Source organism: Bufo bufo, chromosome 6 (genome assembly GCF_905171765.1).
Source record: "Bufo bufo chromosome 6, aBufBuf1.1, whole genome shotgun sequence".
Classification (NCBI taxonomy): domain Eukaryota; kingdom Metazoa; phylum Chordata; class Amphibia; order Anura; family Bufonidae; genus Bufo; species Bufo bufo.
This window is the reverse complement of record NC_053394.1, coordinates 438,608,653-438,627,705: the sequence shown is the minus strand read 5'-3', so window position 1 is coordinate 438,627,705 and position 19,053 is coordinate 438,608,653. Positions and strand designations below refer to the sequence as shown.

The window sequence follows — 19,053 nt, the reverse complement described above, 5'->3', positions numbered from 1 at the left end:
CCTCTCCTCTACATACTATATACTGTGTGTGCTCCTCCTCTTCTCTACATACTATATACTGTGTGTGCTCCTCCTCTCCTCTACATACTATATACTGTATGTGGTCCTCTCCTCTACATACTATATACTGTGTGTGCTCCTCCTCTCCTCTACATACTATATACTGTGTGTGCTCCTCCTCTCCTCTACATACTATATACTGTATGTGCTCCTCTCCTCTACATACTATATATTGTGTGTGCTCCTCCTCTCCTCTACATACTATATACTGTATGTGCTCCTCCTCTCTACATACTATATACTGTGTGCTCCTCCTCTCCTCTACATACTATATACTGTGTGTGCTCCTCCTCTCCTCTACATACTATATACTGTGTGTGCTCCTCCTCTCCTCTACATACTATATACTGTGTGTGCTCCTCCTCTCCTCGACATACTATATACTGTGTGTGCTCCTCCTCTCCTCTACATACTATATACGGTGTGTGCTCCTCCTCTTCTCTACATACTATATACTGTGTGTGCTCCTCCTCTCCTCTACATACTATATACTGTGTGTGCTCCTCCTCTCCTCTACATACTATATACTGTATGTGCTCCTCCTCTCTACATACTATATACTGTGTGTGCTCCTCCTCTCCTCTACATACTATATACGGTGTGTGCTCCTCCTCTTCTCTACATACTATATACTGTGTGTGCTCCTCCTCTCCTCTACATACTATATACTGTGTGTGCTCCTCCTCTCCTCTACATACTATATACGGTGTGTGCTCCTCCTCTTCTCTACATACTATATACTGTGTGTGCTCCTCCTCTCCTCTACATACTGCGTGTGCTCCTCCTCTCCTCTACATACTGCGTGTGCTCCTCCTCTCCTCTACATACTGCGTGTGCTCCTCCTCTCGTCTACATACTATATACTGTGTGTGCTCCTCCTCTCCTCTACATACTATATACGGTGTGTGCTCCTCCTCTTCTCTACATACTATATACTGTGTGTGCTCCTCCTCTCCTCTACATACTATATACTGTGTGTGCTCCTCCTCTCCTCTACATACTATATACTGTGTGTGCTCCTCCTCTCTACATACTATATACTGTGTGTGCTCCTCCTCTTCTCTACATACTATATACTGTGTGTGCTCCTCCTCTCCTCTACATACTATATACTGTGTGTGCTCCTCCTCTCCTCTACATACTGCGTGTGCTCCTCCTCTCCTCGACATACTATATACTGTGTGTGCTCCTCCTCTCCTCTACATACTATATACGGTGTGTGCTCCTCCTCTTCTCTACATACTATATACTGTGTGTGCTCCTCCTCTCCTCTACATACTATATACTGTGTGTGCTCCTCCTCTCCTCTACATACTATATGTGCTCCTCCTCTCTACATACTATATACTGTGTGTGCTCCTCCTCTCATCTACATACTATATACGGTGTGTGCTCCTCCTCTTCTCTACATACTATATACTGTGTGTGCTCCTCCTCTCCTCTACATACTATATACTGTGTGTACTCCTCCTCTCCTCTACATACTATATACGGTGTATGCTCCTCCTCTTCTCTACATACTATATACTGTGTGTGCTCCTCCTCTCCTCTACATACTGCGTGTGCTCCTCCTCTCCTCTACATACTATATACTGTGTGTGCTCGTCCACTCCTCTACATACTATATACGGTGTGTGCTCCTCCTCTTCTCTACATACTATATACTGTGTGTGCTCCTCCTCTCCTCTACATACTATATACTGTGTGTGCTCCTCCTCTCCTCTACATACTATATACTGTGTGTGCTCCTCCTCTCCTCTACATACTATATACTGTGTGTGCTCCTCCTCTCCTCTACATACTATATACTGTGTGTGCTCCTCCTCTCCTCTACATACTATATACTGTATGTGCTCCTCCTCTCTACATACTATATACTGTGTGTGCTCCTCCTCTCCTCTACATACTATATACGGTGTGTGCTCCTCCTCTTCTCTACATACTATATACTGTGTGTGCTCCTCCTCTCCTCTACATACTATATACTGTGTGTGCTCCTCCTCTCCTCTACATACTATATACTGTGTGTGCTCCTCCTCTCCTCTACATACTATATACTGTGTGTGCTCCTCCTCTCCTCTACATACTATATACGGTGTGTGCTCCTCCTCTTCTCTACATACTATATACTGTGTGTGCTCCTCCTCTCCTCTACATACTATATACTGTGTGTGCTCCTCCTCTCCTCTACATACTATATACTGTGTGTGCTCCTCCTCTTCTCTACATACTATATACTGTGTGTGCTCCTCCTGTCCTCTACATACTATATACTGTGTGTGCTCCTCCTCTCCTCTACATACTATATACTGTGTGTGCTCCTCCTCTCCTCTACATACTATATACTGTGTGTGCTCCTCCTCTCCTCTACATACTATATACGGTGTGTGCTCCTCCTCTTCTCTACATACTATATACTGTGTGTGCTCCTCCTCTCCTCTACATACTATATACTGTGTGTGCTCCTCCTCTCCTCTACATACTATATACGGTGTGTGCTCCTCCTCTCTACATACTATATACTGTGTGTGCTCCTCCTCTCCTCTACATACTATATACTGTGTGTGCTCCTCCTCTCCTCTACATACTGCGTGTGCTCCTCCTCTCCTCTACATACTATATACTGTGTGTGCTCCTCCTCTCCTCTACATACTATATACGGTGTGTGCTCCTCCTCTTCTCTACATACTATATACTGTGTGTGCTCCTCCTCTCCTCTACATACTATATACTGTGTGTGCTCCTCCTCTCCTCTACATACTATATACGGTGTGTGTGCTCCTCCTCTCTACATACTATATACTGTGTGTGCTCCTCCTCTCCTCTACATACTATATACTGTGTGTGCTCCTCCTCTCCTCTACATACTATATACGGTGTGTGCTCCTCCTCTTCTCTACATACTATATACTGTGTGTGCTCCTCCTCTCCTCTACATACTATATACTGTGTGTGCTCCTCCTCTCCTCTACATACTATATACTGTGTGTGCTCCTCCTCTCCTCTACATACTATATACTGTGTGTGCTCCTCCTCTCCTCGACATACTATATACTGTGTGTGCTCCTCCTCTCCTCTACATACTATATACGGTGTGTGCTCCTCCTCTTCTCTACATACTATATACTGTGTGTGCTCCTCCTCTCCTCTACATACTATATACTGTTTGTGCTCCTCCTCTCCTCTACATACTATATACTGTATGTGCTCCTCCTCTCTACATACTATATACTGTGTGTGCTCCTCCTCTCCTCTACATACTATATACGGTGTGTGCTCCTCCTCTTCTCTACATACTATATACTGTGTGTGCTCCTCCTCTCCTCTACATACTATATACTGTGTGTGCTCCTCCTCTCCTCTACATTACTATATACGGTGTGTGCTCCTCCTCTTCTCTACATACTATATACTGTGTGTGCTCCTCCTCTTCTCTACATACTATATACTGTGTGTGCTCCTCCTCTCCTCTACATACTGCGTGTGCTCCTCCTCTCCTCTACATACTGCGTGTGCTCCTCCTCTCCTCTACATACTGCGTGTGCTCCTCCTCTCCTCTACATACTATATACTGTGTGTGCTCCTCCTCTCCTCTACATACTATATACGGTGTGTGCTCCTCCTCTTCTCTACATACTATATACTGTGTGTGCTCCTCCTCTCCTCTACATACTATATACTGTGTGTGCTCCTCCTCTCCTCTACATACTATATACTGTGTGTGCTCCTCCTCTCTACATACTATATACTGTGTGTGCTCCTCCTCTTCTCTACATACTATATACTGTGTGTGCTCCTCCTCTCCTCTACATACTATATACTGTGTGTGCTCCTCCTCTCCTCTACATACTGCGTGTGCTCCTCCTCTCCTCGACATACTATATACTGTGTGTGCTCCTCCTCTCCTCTACATACTATATACGGTGTGTGCTCCTCCTCTTCTCTTCATACTATATACTGTGTGTGCTCCTCCTCTCCTCTACATACTATATACTGTGTGTGCTCCTCCTCTCCTCTACATACTATATGTGCTCCTCCTCTCTACATACTATATACTGTGTGTGCTCCTCCTCTCATCTACATACTATATACGGTGTGTGCTCCTCCTCTTCTCTACATACTATATACTGTGTGTGCTCCTCCTCTCCTCTACATACTATATACTGTGTGTGCTCCTCCTCTCCTCTACATACTGCGTGTGCTCCTCCTCTCCTCTCCTCGACATACTATATACTGTGTGTGCTCCTCCTCTCCTCTACATACTATATACGGTGTGTGCTCCTCCTCTTCTCTACATACTATATACTGTGTGTGCTCCTCCTCTCCTCTACATACTATATACTGTGTGTGCTCCTCCTCTCCTCTACATACTATATGTGCTCCTCCTCTCTACATACTATATACTGTGTGTGCTCCTCCTCTCATCTACATACTATATACGGTGTGTGCTCCTCCTCTTCTCTACATACTATATACTGTGTGTGCTCCTCCTCTCCTCTACATACTATGTGTACTCCTCCTCTCCTCTACATACTATATACGGTGTATGCTCCTCCTCTTCTCTACATACTATATACTGTGTGTGCTCCTCCTCTCCTCTACATACTGCGTGTGCTCCTCCTCTCCTCTACATACTATATACTGTGTGTGCTCGTCCACTCCTCTACATACTATATACGGTGTGTGCTCCTCCTCTTCTCTACATACTATATACTGTGTGTGCTCCTCCTCTCCTCTACATACTATATACTGTGTGTGCTCCTCCTCTCCTCTACATACTATATACTGTGTGTGCTCCTCCTCTCCTCTACATACTATATACTGTGTGTGCTCCTCCTCTCCTCTACATACTATATACTGTGTGTGCTCCTCCTCTCCTCTACATACTATATACTGTATGTGCTCCTCCTCTCTACATACTATATACTGTGTGTGCTCCTCCTCTCCTCTACATACTATATACGGTGTGTGCTCCTCCTCTCTACATACTATATACTGTGTGTGCTCCTCCTCTCCTCTACATACTATATACTGTGTGTGCTCCTCCTCTCCTCTACATACTATATACTGTGTGTGCTCCTCCTCTCCTCTACATACTATATACTGTGTGTGCTCCTCCTCTCCTCTACATACTATATACTGTGTGTGCTCCTCCTCTCTACATACTATATACTGTGTGTGCTCCTCCTCTCCTCTACATACTATATACTGTGTGTGCTCCTCCTCTCCTCTACATACTATATACTGTGTGTGCTCCTCCTCTACATACTATATACTGTGTGTGCTCCTCCTTCCTCTACATACTATATACTGTGTGTGCTCCTCCTCTCCTCTACATACTATATACTGTGTGTGCTCCTCCTCTCCTCTACATACTATATACTGTGTGTGCTCCTCCTCTCCTCTACATACTATATACTGTGTGTGCTCCTCCTCTCCTCTACATACTATATACTGTGTGTGCTCCTCCTCTCTACATACTATATACTGTGTGTGCTCCTCCTCTCCTCTACATACTATATACTGTGTGTGCTCCTCCTCTCCTCTACATACTATATACGGTGTGTGCTCCTCCTCTCTACATACTATATACTGTGTGTGCTCCTCCTCTCCTCTACATACTATATACTGTGTGTGCTCCTCCTCTCCTCTACATACTGCGTGTGCTCCTCCTCTCCTCTACATACTATATACTGTGTGTGCTCCTCCTCTCCTCTACATACTATATACGGTGTGTGCTCCTCCTCTCTACATACTATATACTGTGTGTGCTCCTCCTCTCCTCTACATACTATATACTGTGTGTGCTCCTCCTCTCCTCTACATACTATATACTGTGTGCTCCTCCTCTCTACATACTATATACTGTGTGTGCTCCTCCTCTCCTCTACATACTATATACTGTGTGTGCTCCTCCTCTCCTCTACATACTACATACGGTGTGTGCTCCTCCTCTCCTCTACATACTATATACTGTGTGTGCTCCTCCTCTCCTCTACATACTATATACTGTGTGTGCTCCTCCTCTCCTCTACATACTATATACTGTGTGTGCTCCTCCTCTCCTCTACATACTATATACTGTGTGTGCTCCTCCTCTCCTCGACATACTATATACTGTGTGTGCTCCTCCTCTCCTCTACATACTATATACGGTGTGTGCTCCTCCTCTCCTCTACATACTATATACTGTGTGTGCTCCTCCTCTCCTCTACATACTATATACTGTTTGTGCTCCTCCTCTCCTCTACATACTATATACTGTATGTGCTCCTCCTCTCTACATACTATATACTGTGTGTGCTCCTCCTCTCCTCTACATACTATATACGGTGTGTGCTCCTCCTCTTCTCTACATACTATATACTGTGTGTGCTCCTCCTCTCCTCTACATACTATATACTGTGTGTGCTCCTCCTCTCCTCTACATTACTATATACGGTGTGTGCTCCTCCTCTTCTCTACATACTATATACTGTGTGTGCTCCTCCTCTCCTCTACATACTGCGTGTGCTCCTCCTCTCCTCTACATACTGCGTGTGCTCCTCCTCTCCTCTACATACTGCGTGTGCTCCTCCTCTCCTCTACATACTATATACTGTGTGTGCTCCTCCTCTCCTCTACATACTATATACGGTGTGTGCTCCTCCTCTTCTCTACATACTATATACTGTGTGTGCTCCTCCTCTCCTCTACATACTATATACTGTGTGTGCTCCTCCTCTCCTCTACATACTATATACTGTGTGTGCTCCTCCTCTCTACATACTATATACTGTGTGTGCTCCTCCTCTTCTCTACATACTATATACTGTGTGTGCTCCTCCTCTCCTCTACATACTATATACTGTGTGTGCTCCTCCTCTCCTCTACATACTGCGTGTGCTCCTCCTCTCCTCGACATACTATATACTGTGTGTGCTCCTCCTCTCCTCTACATACTATATACGGTGTGTGCTCCTCCTCTTCTCTTCATACTATATACTGTGTGTGCTCCTCCTCTCCTCTACATACTATATACTGTGTGTGCTCCTCCTCTCCTCTACATACTATATGTGCTCCTCCTCTCTACATACTATATACTGTGTGTGCTCCTCCTCTCCTCTACATACTATATACGGTGTGTGCTCCTCCTCTTCTCTACATACTATATACTGTGTGTGCTCCTCCTCTCCTCTACATACTATATACTGTGTGTACTCCTCCTCTCCTCTACATACTATATACGGTGTATGCTCCTCCTCTTCTCTACATACTATATACTGTGTGTGCTCCTCCTCTCCTCTACATACTGCGTGTGCTCCTCCTCTCCTCTACATACTATATACTGTGTGTGCTCGTCCACTCCTCTACATACTATATACGGTGTGTGCTCCTCCTCTTCTCTACATACTATATACTGTGTGTGCTCCTCCTCTCCTCTACATACTATATACTGTGTGTGCTCCTCCTCTCCTCTACATACTATATACTGTGTGTGCTCCTCCTCTCCTCTACATACTATATACTGTGTGTGCTCGTCCACTCCTCTACATACTATATACTGTGTGTGCTCCTCCTCTCCTCTACATACTATATACTGTGTGTGCTCCTCCTCTCCTCTACATACTATATACGGTGTGTGCTCCTCCTCTCCTCTACATACTATATACTGTGTGTGCTCCTCTCCTCTACATACTATATACTGTGTGTGCTCCTCCTCTCCTCTACATACTATATACTGCGTGTGCTCCTCCTCTCCTCTACATACTATATACTGTGTGTGCTCCTCTCCTCTACATACTATATACTGTGTGCTCCTCCTCTCCTCTACATACTATATACTGCGTGTGCTCCTCCTCTCCTCTACATACTATATACTGCGTGTGCTCCTCCTCTCCTCTACATACTATATACTGCGTGTGCTCCTCCTCTTCCATACATACTATATACTGTGTGCTCCTCCTCTTCCATACATACTATATACTGTGTGCTCCTCCTCTTCCATACATACTATATACTGTGTGCTCCTCCTCTCCTCTACATACTATATACGGTGTGTGCTCCTCCTCTTCCATACATACTATATACTGTGTGCTCCTCCTCTCCTCTTCATACTATATACTGTGTGTGCTCCTCCTCTCCTCTACATACTATATACTGTGTGTGCTCCTCCTCTCCTCTACATACTATATTCTGTGTGTGCTCTTCCTCTCCTCTACATACTATATACTGTGTGTGCTCCTCCTCTCCTCTACATACTATATACTGTGTGCTCCTCCTCTTCTCTACATACTATATACTGTGTGTGCTCCTCCTCTCCTCTACATACTATATACTGTGTGCTCCTCCTCTCCTCTACATACTATATACTGTGTGTGCTCCTCCTCCCTACATACTATATACTGTGTGCTCCTCCTCCCTACATACTATATACTGTGTGTGCTCCTCCTCTCCTCTACATACTATATACTGTGTGTGCTCCTCCTCTCCTCTACATACTATATACTGTGTGTGCTCCTCCTCTTCTCTACATACTATATACTGTGTGCTCCTCCTCTCCTCCACATACTATATACTGTATGTGCTTCTCCTCTCTACATACTATATACTGTGTGCTCTTCCTCTCCTCTACATACTATATACTGTGTGTGCTCCTCTTCTCCTCTACATACTATATACTGTGTGTGCTCCTCCTCTCCTCTACATACTATATACTGTATGTGCTCCTCCTCTCTACATACTATATACAGTGTGTGCTCCTCCTCTCCTCTACATACTATATACTGTATGTGCTCCTCCTCTCTACATACTATATACGGTGTGTGTGCTCCTCCTCTCCTCTACATACTATATACTGTGTGTGCTCCTCCTCTCCTCTACATACTATATACTGTGTGTGCTCCTCCTCTCCTCTACATAATATATACTGTGTGTGCTCCTCCTCTCCTCTACATACTATATACTGTGTGTGCTCCTCCTCTCCTCTACATACTATATACTGTGTGTGCTCCTCCTCTCCTCTACATACTATATACTGGTGTGCTCCTCCTCTCCTCTACATACTATATACTGGTGTGCTCCTCCTCTTCCATACATACTATATACTGTGTGTGCTCCTCCTCTCCTCGACATACTATATACTGTGTGTGCTCCTCCTCTCCTCTACATACTATATACGGTGTGTGCTCCTCCTCTTCTCTACATACTATATACTGTGTGTGCTCCTCCTCTCCTCTACATACTATATACTGTTTGTGCTCCTCCTCTCCTCTACATACTATATACTGTATGTGCTCCTCCTCTCTACATACTATATACTGTATGTGCTCCTCCTCTCTACATACTATATACTGTGTGTGCTCCTCCTCTCCTCTACATACTATATACGGTGTGTGCTCCTCCTCTTCTCTACATACTATATACTGTGTGTGCTCCTCCTCTCCTCTACATACTATATACTGTGTGTGCTCCTCCTCTCCTCTACATACTATATACGGTGTGTGCTCCTCCTCTTCTCTACATACTATATACTGTGTGTGCTCCTCCTCTCCTCTACATACTGCGTGTGCTCCTCCTCTCCTCTACATACTGCGTGTGCTCCTCCTCTCCTCTACATACTATATACTGTGTGTGCTCCTCCTCTCCTCTACATACTATATACGGTGTGTGCTCCTCCTCTTCTCTACATACTATATACTGTGTGTGCTCCTCCTCTCCTCTACATACTATATACTGTGTGTGCTCCTCCTCTCCTCTACATACTATATACTGTGTGTGCTCCTCCTCTCTACATACTATATACTGTGTGTGCTCCTCCTCTTCTCTACATACTATATACTGTGTGTGCTCCTCCTCTCCTCTACATACTATATACTGTGTGTGCTCCTCCTCTCCTCTACATACTGCGTGTGCTCCTCCTCTCCTCGACATACTATATACTGTGTGTGCTCCTCCTCTCCTCTACATACTATATACGGTGTGTGCTCCTCCTCTTCTCTACATACTATATACTGTGTGTGCTCCTCCTCTCCTCTACATACTATATACTGTGTGTGCTCCTCCTCTCCTCTACATACTATATGTGCTCCTCCTCTCTACATACTATATACTGTGTGTGCTCCTCCTCTCATCTACATACTATATACGGTGTGTGCTCCTCCTCTTCTCTACATACTATATACTGTGTGTGCTCCTCCTCTCCTCTACATACTATATACTGTGTGTACTCCTCCTCTCCTCTACATACTATATACGGTGTATGCTCCTCCTCTTCTCTACATACTATATACTGTGTGTGCTCCTCCTCTCCTCTACATACTGCGTGTGCTCCTCCTCTCCTCTACATACTATATACTGTGTGTGCTCGTCCACTCCTCTACATACTATATACGGTGTGTGCTCCTCCTCTTCTCTACATACTATATACTGTGTGTGCTCCTCCTCTTCTCTACATACTATATACTGTGTGTGCTCCTCCTCTCCTCTACATACTATATACTGTGTGTGCTCCTCCTCTCCTCTACATACTATATACTGTGTGTGCTCCTCCTCTCCTCTACATACTATATACTGTGTGTGCTCCTCCTCTCCTCTACATACTATATACTGTGTGTGCTCCTCCTCTCCTCTACATACTATATACTGTATGTGCTCCTCCTCTCTACATACTATATACTGTGTGTGCTCCTCCTCTCCTCTACATACTATATACGGTGTGTGCTCCTCCTCTTCTCTACATACTATATACTGTGTGTGCTCCTCCTCTCCTCTACATACTATATACTGTGTGTGCTCCTCCTCTCCTCTACATACTATATACTGTGTGTGCTCCTCCTCTCCTCTACATACTACATACTGTGTGTGCTCCTCCTTCCTACATACTATATACTGTGTGTGCTCCTCCTCTCCTCTACATAATATATACTGTGTGCTCCTCCTCTCCTCTACATACTATATACTGTGTGTGCTCCTCTCCTCTACATACTATAAACTGTGTGTGCTCCTCCTCTCCTCTACATACTATATACTGTGTGTGCTCCTCCTCTCCTCTACATACCATATACTGTGTGTGCTCCTCCTCTCCTCTACATACCATATACTGTGTGTGCTCCTTCCTACATACTATATACTGTGTGTGCTCCTCCTCTCCTCTACATACTATATACTGTGTGTGCTCCTCCTCTCCTCTACATACTATATACTGTGTGTGCTCCTTCCTACATACTATATACTGTGTGTGCTCCTCCTCCCTACATACTATATACTGTGTTTGCTCCTCCTCTCCTCTACATACTATATACTGTGTGTGCTCGTCCTCTCTACATACTATTTACTGTGTGTGCTCCTCCTCTCCTATACATACTATATACTGTGTGTGCTCCTCCTCTCTACATACTATATACTGTGTGCTCCTCCTCTTCTCTACATACTATATACTGTGTGTGCTCCTCCTCTCCTCTACATACTATATACTGTGTGTGCTCCTCCTCTCCTCTACATACTATATACTGTATGTGCTCCTCCTCTCTACATACTATATACTGTGTGTGCTCCTCCTCTCCTCTACATACTATATACGGTGTGTGCTCCTCCTCTCCTCTACATACTATATACTGTGTATGCTCCTCCTCTCCTCTACATACTATATACTGTGTGTGCTCCTCCTCTTCTCTACATACTATATACTGTGTGCTCCTCCTCTCCTCTACATACTATATACTGTGTGTGCTCCTCCTCTCCTTTACATACTATATACTGTGTGTGCTCCTCCTCTCCTCTACATACTATATACTGTATGTGCTCCTCTCCTCTACATACTATATACTGTGTGTGCTCCTCCTCTCCTCTACATACTATATACTGTATGTGCTCCTCTCCTCTACATACTATATACTGTGTGTGCTCCTCCTCTCCTCTACATACTATAAGTGCTCCTCCTCTCTACATACTATATACTGTGTGCTCCTCCTCTCCTCTACATACTATATACTGTGTGTGCTCCTCCTCTCCTCTACATACTATATACTGTGTGTGCTCCTCCTCTCCTCGACATACTATATACTGTGTGTGCTCCTCCTCTCCTCTACATACTATATACGGTGTGTGCTCCTCCTCTTCTCTACATACTATATACTGTGTGTGCTCCTCCTCTCCTCTACATACTATATACTGTGTGTGCTCCTCCTCTCCTCTACATACTATATACTGTATGTGCTCCTCCTCTCTACATACTATATACTGTGTGTGCTCCTCCTCTCCTCTACATACTATATACGGTGTGTGCTCCTCCTCTTCTCTACATACTATATACTGTGTGTGCTCCTCCTCTCCTCTACATACTATATACTGTGTGTGCTCCTCCTCTCCTCTACATACTATATACGGTGTGTGCTCCTCCTCTTCTCTACATACTATATACTGTGTGTGCTCCTCCTCTCCTCTACATACTATATACGGTGTGTGCTCCTCCTCTTCTCTACATACTATATACTGTGTGTGTTCCTCCTCTCCTCTACATACTATATACTGTGTGTGCTCCTCCTCTCCTCTACATACTATATGTGCTCCTCCTCTCTACATACTATATACTGTGTGTGCTCCTCCTCTCCTCTACATACTATATACGGTGTGTGCTCCTCCTCTTCTCTACATACTATATACTGTGTGTCCTCCTCCTCTCCTCTACATACTATATACTGTGTGTGCTCCTCCTCTCCTCTACATACTATATACGGTGTGTGCTCCTCCTCTTCTCTACATACTATATACTGTGTGTGCTCCTCCTCTCCTCTACCTACTGCGTGTGCTCCTCCTCTCCTCTACATACTATATACTGTGTGTGCTCCTCCTCTCCTCTACATACTATATACGGTGTGTGCTCCTCCTCTTCTCTACATACTATATACTGTGTGTGCTCCTCCTCTCCTCTACATACTATATACTGTGTGTGCTCCTCCTCTCCTCTACATACTATATACTGTGTGTGCTCCTCCTCTCCTCTACATACTATATACTGTGTGTGCTCCTCCTCTCCTCTACATACTATATACTGTGTGTGCTCCTCCTCTCCTCTACATACTATATATTGTGTGTGCTCCTCCTCTCCTCTACATACTATATACTGTGTGTGCTCCTCCTCTCTACATACTATATACTGTGTGTGCTCCTCCTCTCCTCTACATACTATATACGGTGTGTGCTCCTCTTCTCTACATACTATATACTGTGTGTGCTCCTCCTCTCCTCTACATACTATATACTGTGTGTGCTCCTCCTCTCCTCTACATACTATATACTGTGTGTGCTCCTCCTCTCCTCTACATACTATATACTGTGTGTGCTCCTCCTCTCCTCTACATACTATATACTGTGTGTGCTCCTCCTCTACTCTACATACTGTATGTGCTCCTCTCCTCTACATACTATATACTGTGTGTGCTCCTCCTCTCTACATACTATATACTGTGTGTGCTCCTCCTCTTCCATACATACTATATACTGTGTGCTCCTCCTCTCCTCTACATACTATACTGTGTGTGCTCCTCTCCTCTACATACTATATACTGTGTGTGCTCCTCCTCTCTACATACTATATACTGGTGTGCTCCTCCTCTCTACATACTATATACTGTGTGTGCTCCTCCTCTCCTCTACATACTATATACTGTGTGTGCTCCTCCTCTCCTCTACATACTATATACTGTGTGTGCTCCTCCTCTCCTCTACATACTATATACTGTGTGTGCTCCTCCTCTCCTCTACATACTATATACGGTGTGTGCTCCTCCTCTCCTCTACATACTATATACTGCGTGTGCTCCTCCTCTCCTCTACATACTATATACTGTGTGTGCTGCTCTCCTCTACATACTATATACTGTGTGCTCCTCCTCTCCTCTACATACTATATACTGTGTGTGCTCCTCTCCTCTACATACTATATACTGTGTGCTCCTCCTCTCCTCTACATACTATATACTGTGTGTGCTCCTCCTCTCCTCTACATACTATATACTGCGTGTGCTCCTCCTCTCCTCTACATACTATATACTGCGTGTGCTCCTCCTCTTCCATACATACTATATACTGTGTGCTCCTCCTCTTCCATACATACTATATACTGTGTGCTCCTCCTCTTCCATACATACTATATACTGTGTGCTCCTCCTCTTCCATACATACTATATACTGTGTGCTCCTCCTCTCCTCTACATACTATATACGGTGTGTGCTCCTCCTCTTCCATACATACTATATACTGTGTGCTCCTCCTCTCCTCTTCATACTATATACTGTGTGTGCTCCTCCTCTCCTCTACATACTATATACTGTGTGTGCTCCTCCTCTCCTCTACATACTATATTCTGTGTGTGCTCTTCCTCTCCTCTACATACTATATACTGTGTGTGCTCCTCCTCTCCTCTACATACTATATACTGTGTGCTCCTCCTCTTCTCTACATACTATATACTGTGTGTGCTCCTCCTCTCCTCTACATACTATATACTGTGTGCTCCTCCTCTCCGCTACATATTATATACTGTGTGTGCTCCTCCTCCCTACATACTATATACTGTGTGCTCCTCCTCCCTACATACTATATACTGTGTGTGCTCCTCCTCTCCTCTACATACTATATACTGTGTGTGCTCCTCCTCTCCTCTACATACTATATACTGTGTGTGCTCCTCCTCTTCTCTACATACTATATACTGTGTGCTCCTCGTCTCCTCCACATACTATATACTGTATGTGCTTCTCCTCTCTACATACTATATACTGTGTGCTCTTCCTCTCCTCTACATACTATATACTGTGTGTGCTCCTCTTCTCCTCTACATACTATATACTGTGTGTGCTCCTCCTCTCCTCTACATACTATATACTGTATGTGCTCCTCCTCTCTACATACTATATACAGTGTGTGCTCCTCCTCTCCTCTACATACTATATACTGTATGTGCTCCTCCTCTCTACATACTATATACTGTGTGTGCTCCTCCTCTCCTCTACATACTATATACTGTATGTGCTCCTCCTCTCTACATACTATATACGGTGTGTGTGCTCCTCCTCTCCTCTACATACTATATACTGTGTGTGCTCCTCCTCTCTACATACTATATACTGTGTGTGCTCCTCCTCTCCTCTACATAATATATACTGTGTGTGCTCCTCCTCTCCTCTACATACTATATACTGTGTGTGCTCCTCCTCTCCTCTACATACTATATACTGTGTGTGCTCCTCCTCTCCTCTACATACTATATACTGTGTGTGCTCCTCCTCTCCTCTACATACTATATACTGGTGTGCTCCTCCTCTCCTCTACATACTATATACTGGTGTGCTCCTCCTCTTCCATACATACAATATACTGTGTGTGCTCCTCCTCTCCTCTACATACTATATACTGGTGTGCTCCTCCTCTTCCATACTATATACTGTGTGTGCTCCTCCTCTCCTCTACATACTATATACTGTGTGTGCTCCTCCTCTCCTCTACATACTATATACTGTGTGTGCTCCTCCTTCCTACATACTGTGTGTGCTCCTCCTCTCCTCTACATACTATGTACTGTGTGTGCTCCTCCTCTCCTCTACATACTGTGTGTGCTCCTCCTCTCCTCTACATACTATATACTGTGTGTGCTCCTCCTTCCTACATACTATATACTGTGTGTGCCCCTCCTCTCCTCTACATACTATATACTGTGTGTGCTCCTCCTTCCTACATACTACATACTGTGTGTGCTCCTCCTTCCTACATACTATATACTGTGTGTGCTCCTCCTCTCCTCTACATAATATATACTGTGTGCTCCTCCTCTCCTCTACATACTATATACTGTGTGTGCTCCTCTCCTCTACATACTATAAACTGTGTGTGCTCCTCCTCTCCTCTACATACTATATACTCTGTGTGCTCCTCCTCTCCTCTACATACCATATACTGTGTGTGCTCCTCCTCTCCTCTACATACCATATACTGTGTGTGCTCCTTCCTACATACTATATACTGTGTGTGCTCCTCCTCTCCTCTACATACTATATACTGTGTATGCTCCTCCTCTCCTCTACATACCATATACTGTGTGTTCTCCTTCCTACATACTATATACTGTGTGTGCTCCTCCTCCCTACATACTATATACTGTGTTTGCTCCTCCTCTCCTCTACATACTATATACTGTGTGTGCTCCTCCTCTCCTCTACATACTATATACTGTGTGTGCTCCTCCTCTCCTCTACATACTATATACTGTGTGTGCTCCTCCTCTCCTCTACATACTATATACTGTGTGTGCTCCTCCTCTTCTCTACATACTATATACTGTGTGTGCTCCTCCTCTCCTCTACATACTATATACTGTGTGTGCTCCTCCTCTTCTCTACATACTATATACTGTGTGTGCTCCTCCTCTTCTCTACATACTATATACTGTGTGTGCTCCTCCTCTCTACATACTATATACTGTGTGTGCTCCTTCTCTCCTCTACATACTATATACTGTGTGTTCTCCTTCCTACATACTATATACTGTGTGCTCCTCTTCCCTACATACTATATACTGTGTGTGCTCCTCCTTCCTACATACTATATACTGTGTGTGCTCCTCCTCTCTACATAATATATACTGGTGTGCTCCTTCTCCCTACAAACTATATACTGTGTTTCCTACTCCTCTCTGCAAGACATAGGGGTATCCTCTCCAACAGGGACTACAGGACATAGTGGTCAATCCCCTGGCAGGGACTACAGGACATAGGGGTCTCCTCTCCTGCAGGGAGTACAGGGCATAGGGGGCTCCTCTCCTGCAGGGAGTACAGGACATAGGGGTCTCCTCTCCTGCAGGGAGTACAGGACATAGGGGTCTCCTCTCCTGCAGGGAGTACAGGACATAGGGGTCTCCTCTCCTGCAGGGAGTACAGGACATAGGGGTCTCCTCTCCTGCAGGGAGTACAGGACATAGGGGTCTCCTCTCCTGCAGGGAGTACAGGGCATAGGGGTCTCCTCTCCTGCAGGGAGTACAGGACATAGGGGTCTCCTCTCCTGCAGGGAGTACAGGACATAGGGGTCTCCTCTCCTGCAGGGAGTACAGGACATAGGGGTCTCCTCTCCTGCAGGGAGTACAGGGCATAGGGGTCTACTCTCCTGCAGGGAGTACAGAATATAGGGGTCTCCTCTCCTGCAGGGAGTACAGGACATAGGGGTCTCCTCTCCTGCAGGGAGTACAGGACATAGGGGTCTCCTCTCCTGCAGGGAGTACAGGACATAGGGGTCTCCTCTCCTGCAGGGAGTACAGGACATAGGGGTCTCCTCTCCTGCAGGGAGTACAGGACATAGGGGTCTCCTCTCCTGCAGGGAGTACAGGACATAGGGGTCTCCTCTCCTGCAGGGAGTACAGGACATAGGGGTCTCCTCTCCTGCAGGGAGTAAAGGACATGGATGTGAATGGGGTTCTCACCTCCTTCTGGCGCTTGGCCTCCTGCAGGGTGTAGGTCTTGCAGGTCTTGTGGGTCAGGGCGCAGTAGCAGCACAGGCAGCTCCCATGCTCCCAGCAGTAGTGGTCCAACAGCTTGCTGTGCTCCGCACACTTCCTTTGCTGCAGGTCCCGCAGGGGCTGGCTGAGCAGGTGGTCTAGAAACGCCGGGCTGTGAAGGTGAGGCTGCAGGTGCTCCTGGCAGAAGGAGGCCAGGCAGGTGAGACAGGTCTTGGAGGCGGCCACCTTCCTGCAGCTGTCACACAGCACAGCCTCCTTGTCTGGGGTTTCGTCCTCTTCATCCTTCTCCTCCGGGGGATCGGGGTCCTCTAGCCGGGCGGCATTCAGCTGCCTGACCAGGTTACTGAGCACGGTGTTCTTCCTGAGCTCCGGCTTACTGGGGAAGGGGTGTCTGCACTGGGGGCAGCTGTAGGAGTAGACGTCCTCCCAGCTGCAGTCCAGGCACTCGGAGCAGAAGTTGTGTCCGCAGGGCAGAGTGACCGGAGTGCTGAAGAGGCTCAGGCAGATGGAGCAGCTCAGCTCCTCCTCCATGTCACCCAGAGACTGAGCCATGGTGGAAATCTGCTGCGAGACAGACCCCGTGTCAGAGTGCGTTTATGTATGTGCTACCCGTGTCAGAGTGCGTCTATGTATGTCCTACCCGTGTCAGAGTGCGTCTATATATGTGCACCCCGTGTCACAGTGCGTCTATGTATGTGCACCCCGTGTCAGAGTGCGTCTATGTATGTGCACCCCGTGTCAGAGTGCGTCTATGTATGTGCACCCCGTGTCAGAGTGCGTCTATGTATGTGCTCCCCGTGTCAGAGTGCGTCTATGTATGTGCACCCCGTGTCAGAGTGCGTCTATGTATGTGCTACCCGTGTCAGAGTGCGTCTATGTATGTGCTACCCGTGTCAGAGTGCGTCTATGTATGTGCACCCCGTGTCAGAGTGCGTCTATGTATGTGCACCCCGTGTCAGAGTGCGTCTATGTATGTGCACCCCGTGTCAGAGTGCGTCTATGTATGTGCTCCCCGTGTCAGAGTGCGTCTATGTATGTGCACCCCGTGTCAGAGTGCGTCTATGTATGTCCTACCCGTGTCAGAGTGCGTCTATGTATGTGCTCCCCGTGTCAGAGTGCGTCTATGTATGTGCACCCCGTGTCAGAGTGCGTCTATGTATGTGCTACCCGTGTCAGAGTGCGTCTATGTATGTGCTCCCCGTGTCAGAGTGCGTCTATGTATGTGCTACCCGTGTCAGAGTGCGTCTATGTATGTGCTCCCCGTGTCAGAGTGCGTCTATGTATGTGCTCCCCGTGTCAGAGTGCGTCTATGTATATCCTACCCGTGTCAGAGTGCGTCTATGTATGTGCACCCCGTGTCAGAGTGCGTCTATGTATGTGCACCCCGTGTCAGAGTGCGTCTATGTATGTCCTACCCGTGTCAGAGTGCGTCTATGTATATCCTACCCGTGTCAGAGTGCGTCTATGTATGTGCACCCCGTGTCAGAGTGCGTCTATGTATATCCTA

The 19,053-nt window shown here is 45.9% G+C and overlaps 1 protein-coding gene across 6 annotated transcripts in view; it reads right to left on the bottom strand.

Moving 5' to 3' along the window:
• LOC121003452 (E3 ubiquitin/ISG15 ligase TRIM25-like) overlaps nt 1–19,053 on the bottom strand; it is a 41,025-nt gene that overhangs the window by 21,529 nt on the left and 443 nt on the right. For 2 of the 6 annotated variants that reach the window (XM_040435315.1, XM_040435318.1), the window contains exon 2: nt 17,511–18,110. In XM_040435315.1, coding sequence (XP_040291249.1) covers nt 17,511–18,098 — 588 coding nt within the window. In that variant the 5' untranslated portion in view covers nt 18,099–18,110. Of the gene's footprint in view, nt 1–17,510; nt 18,111–18,186; nt 18,336–18,403; nt 18,424–19,053 lie in introns of those variants that run through there. The other 4 variants (XM_040435316.1, XM_040435321.1, XM_040435317.1 and 1 more) reach the window with 3 other exon arrangements.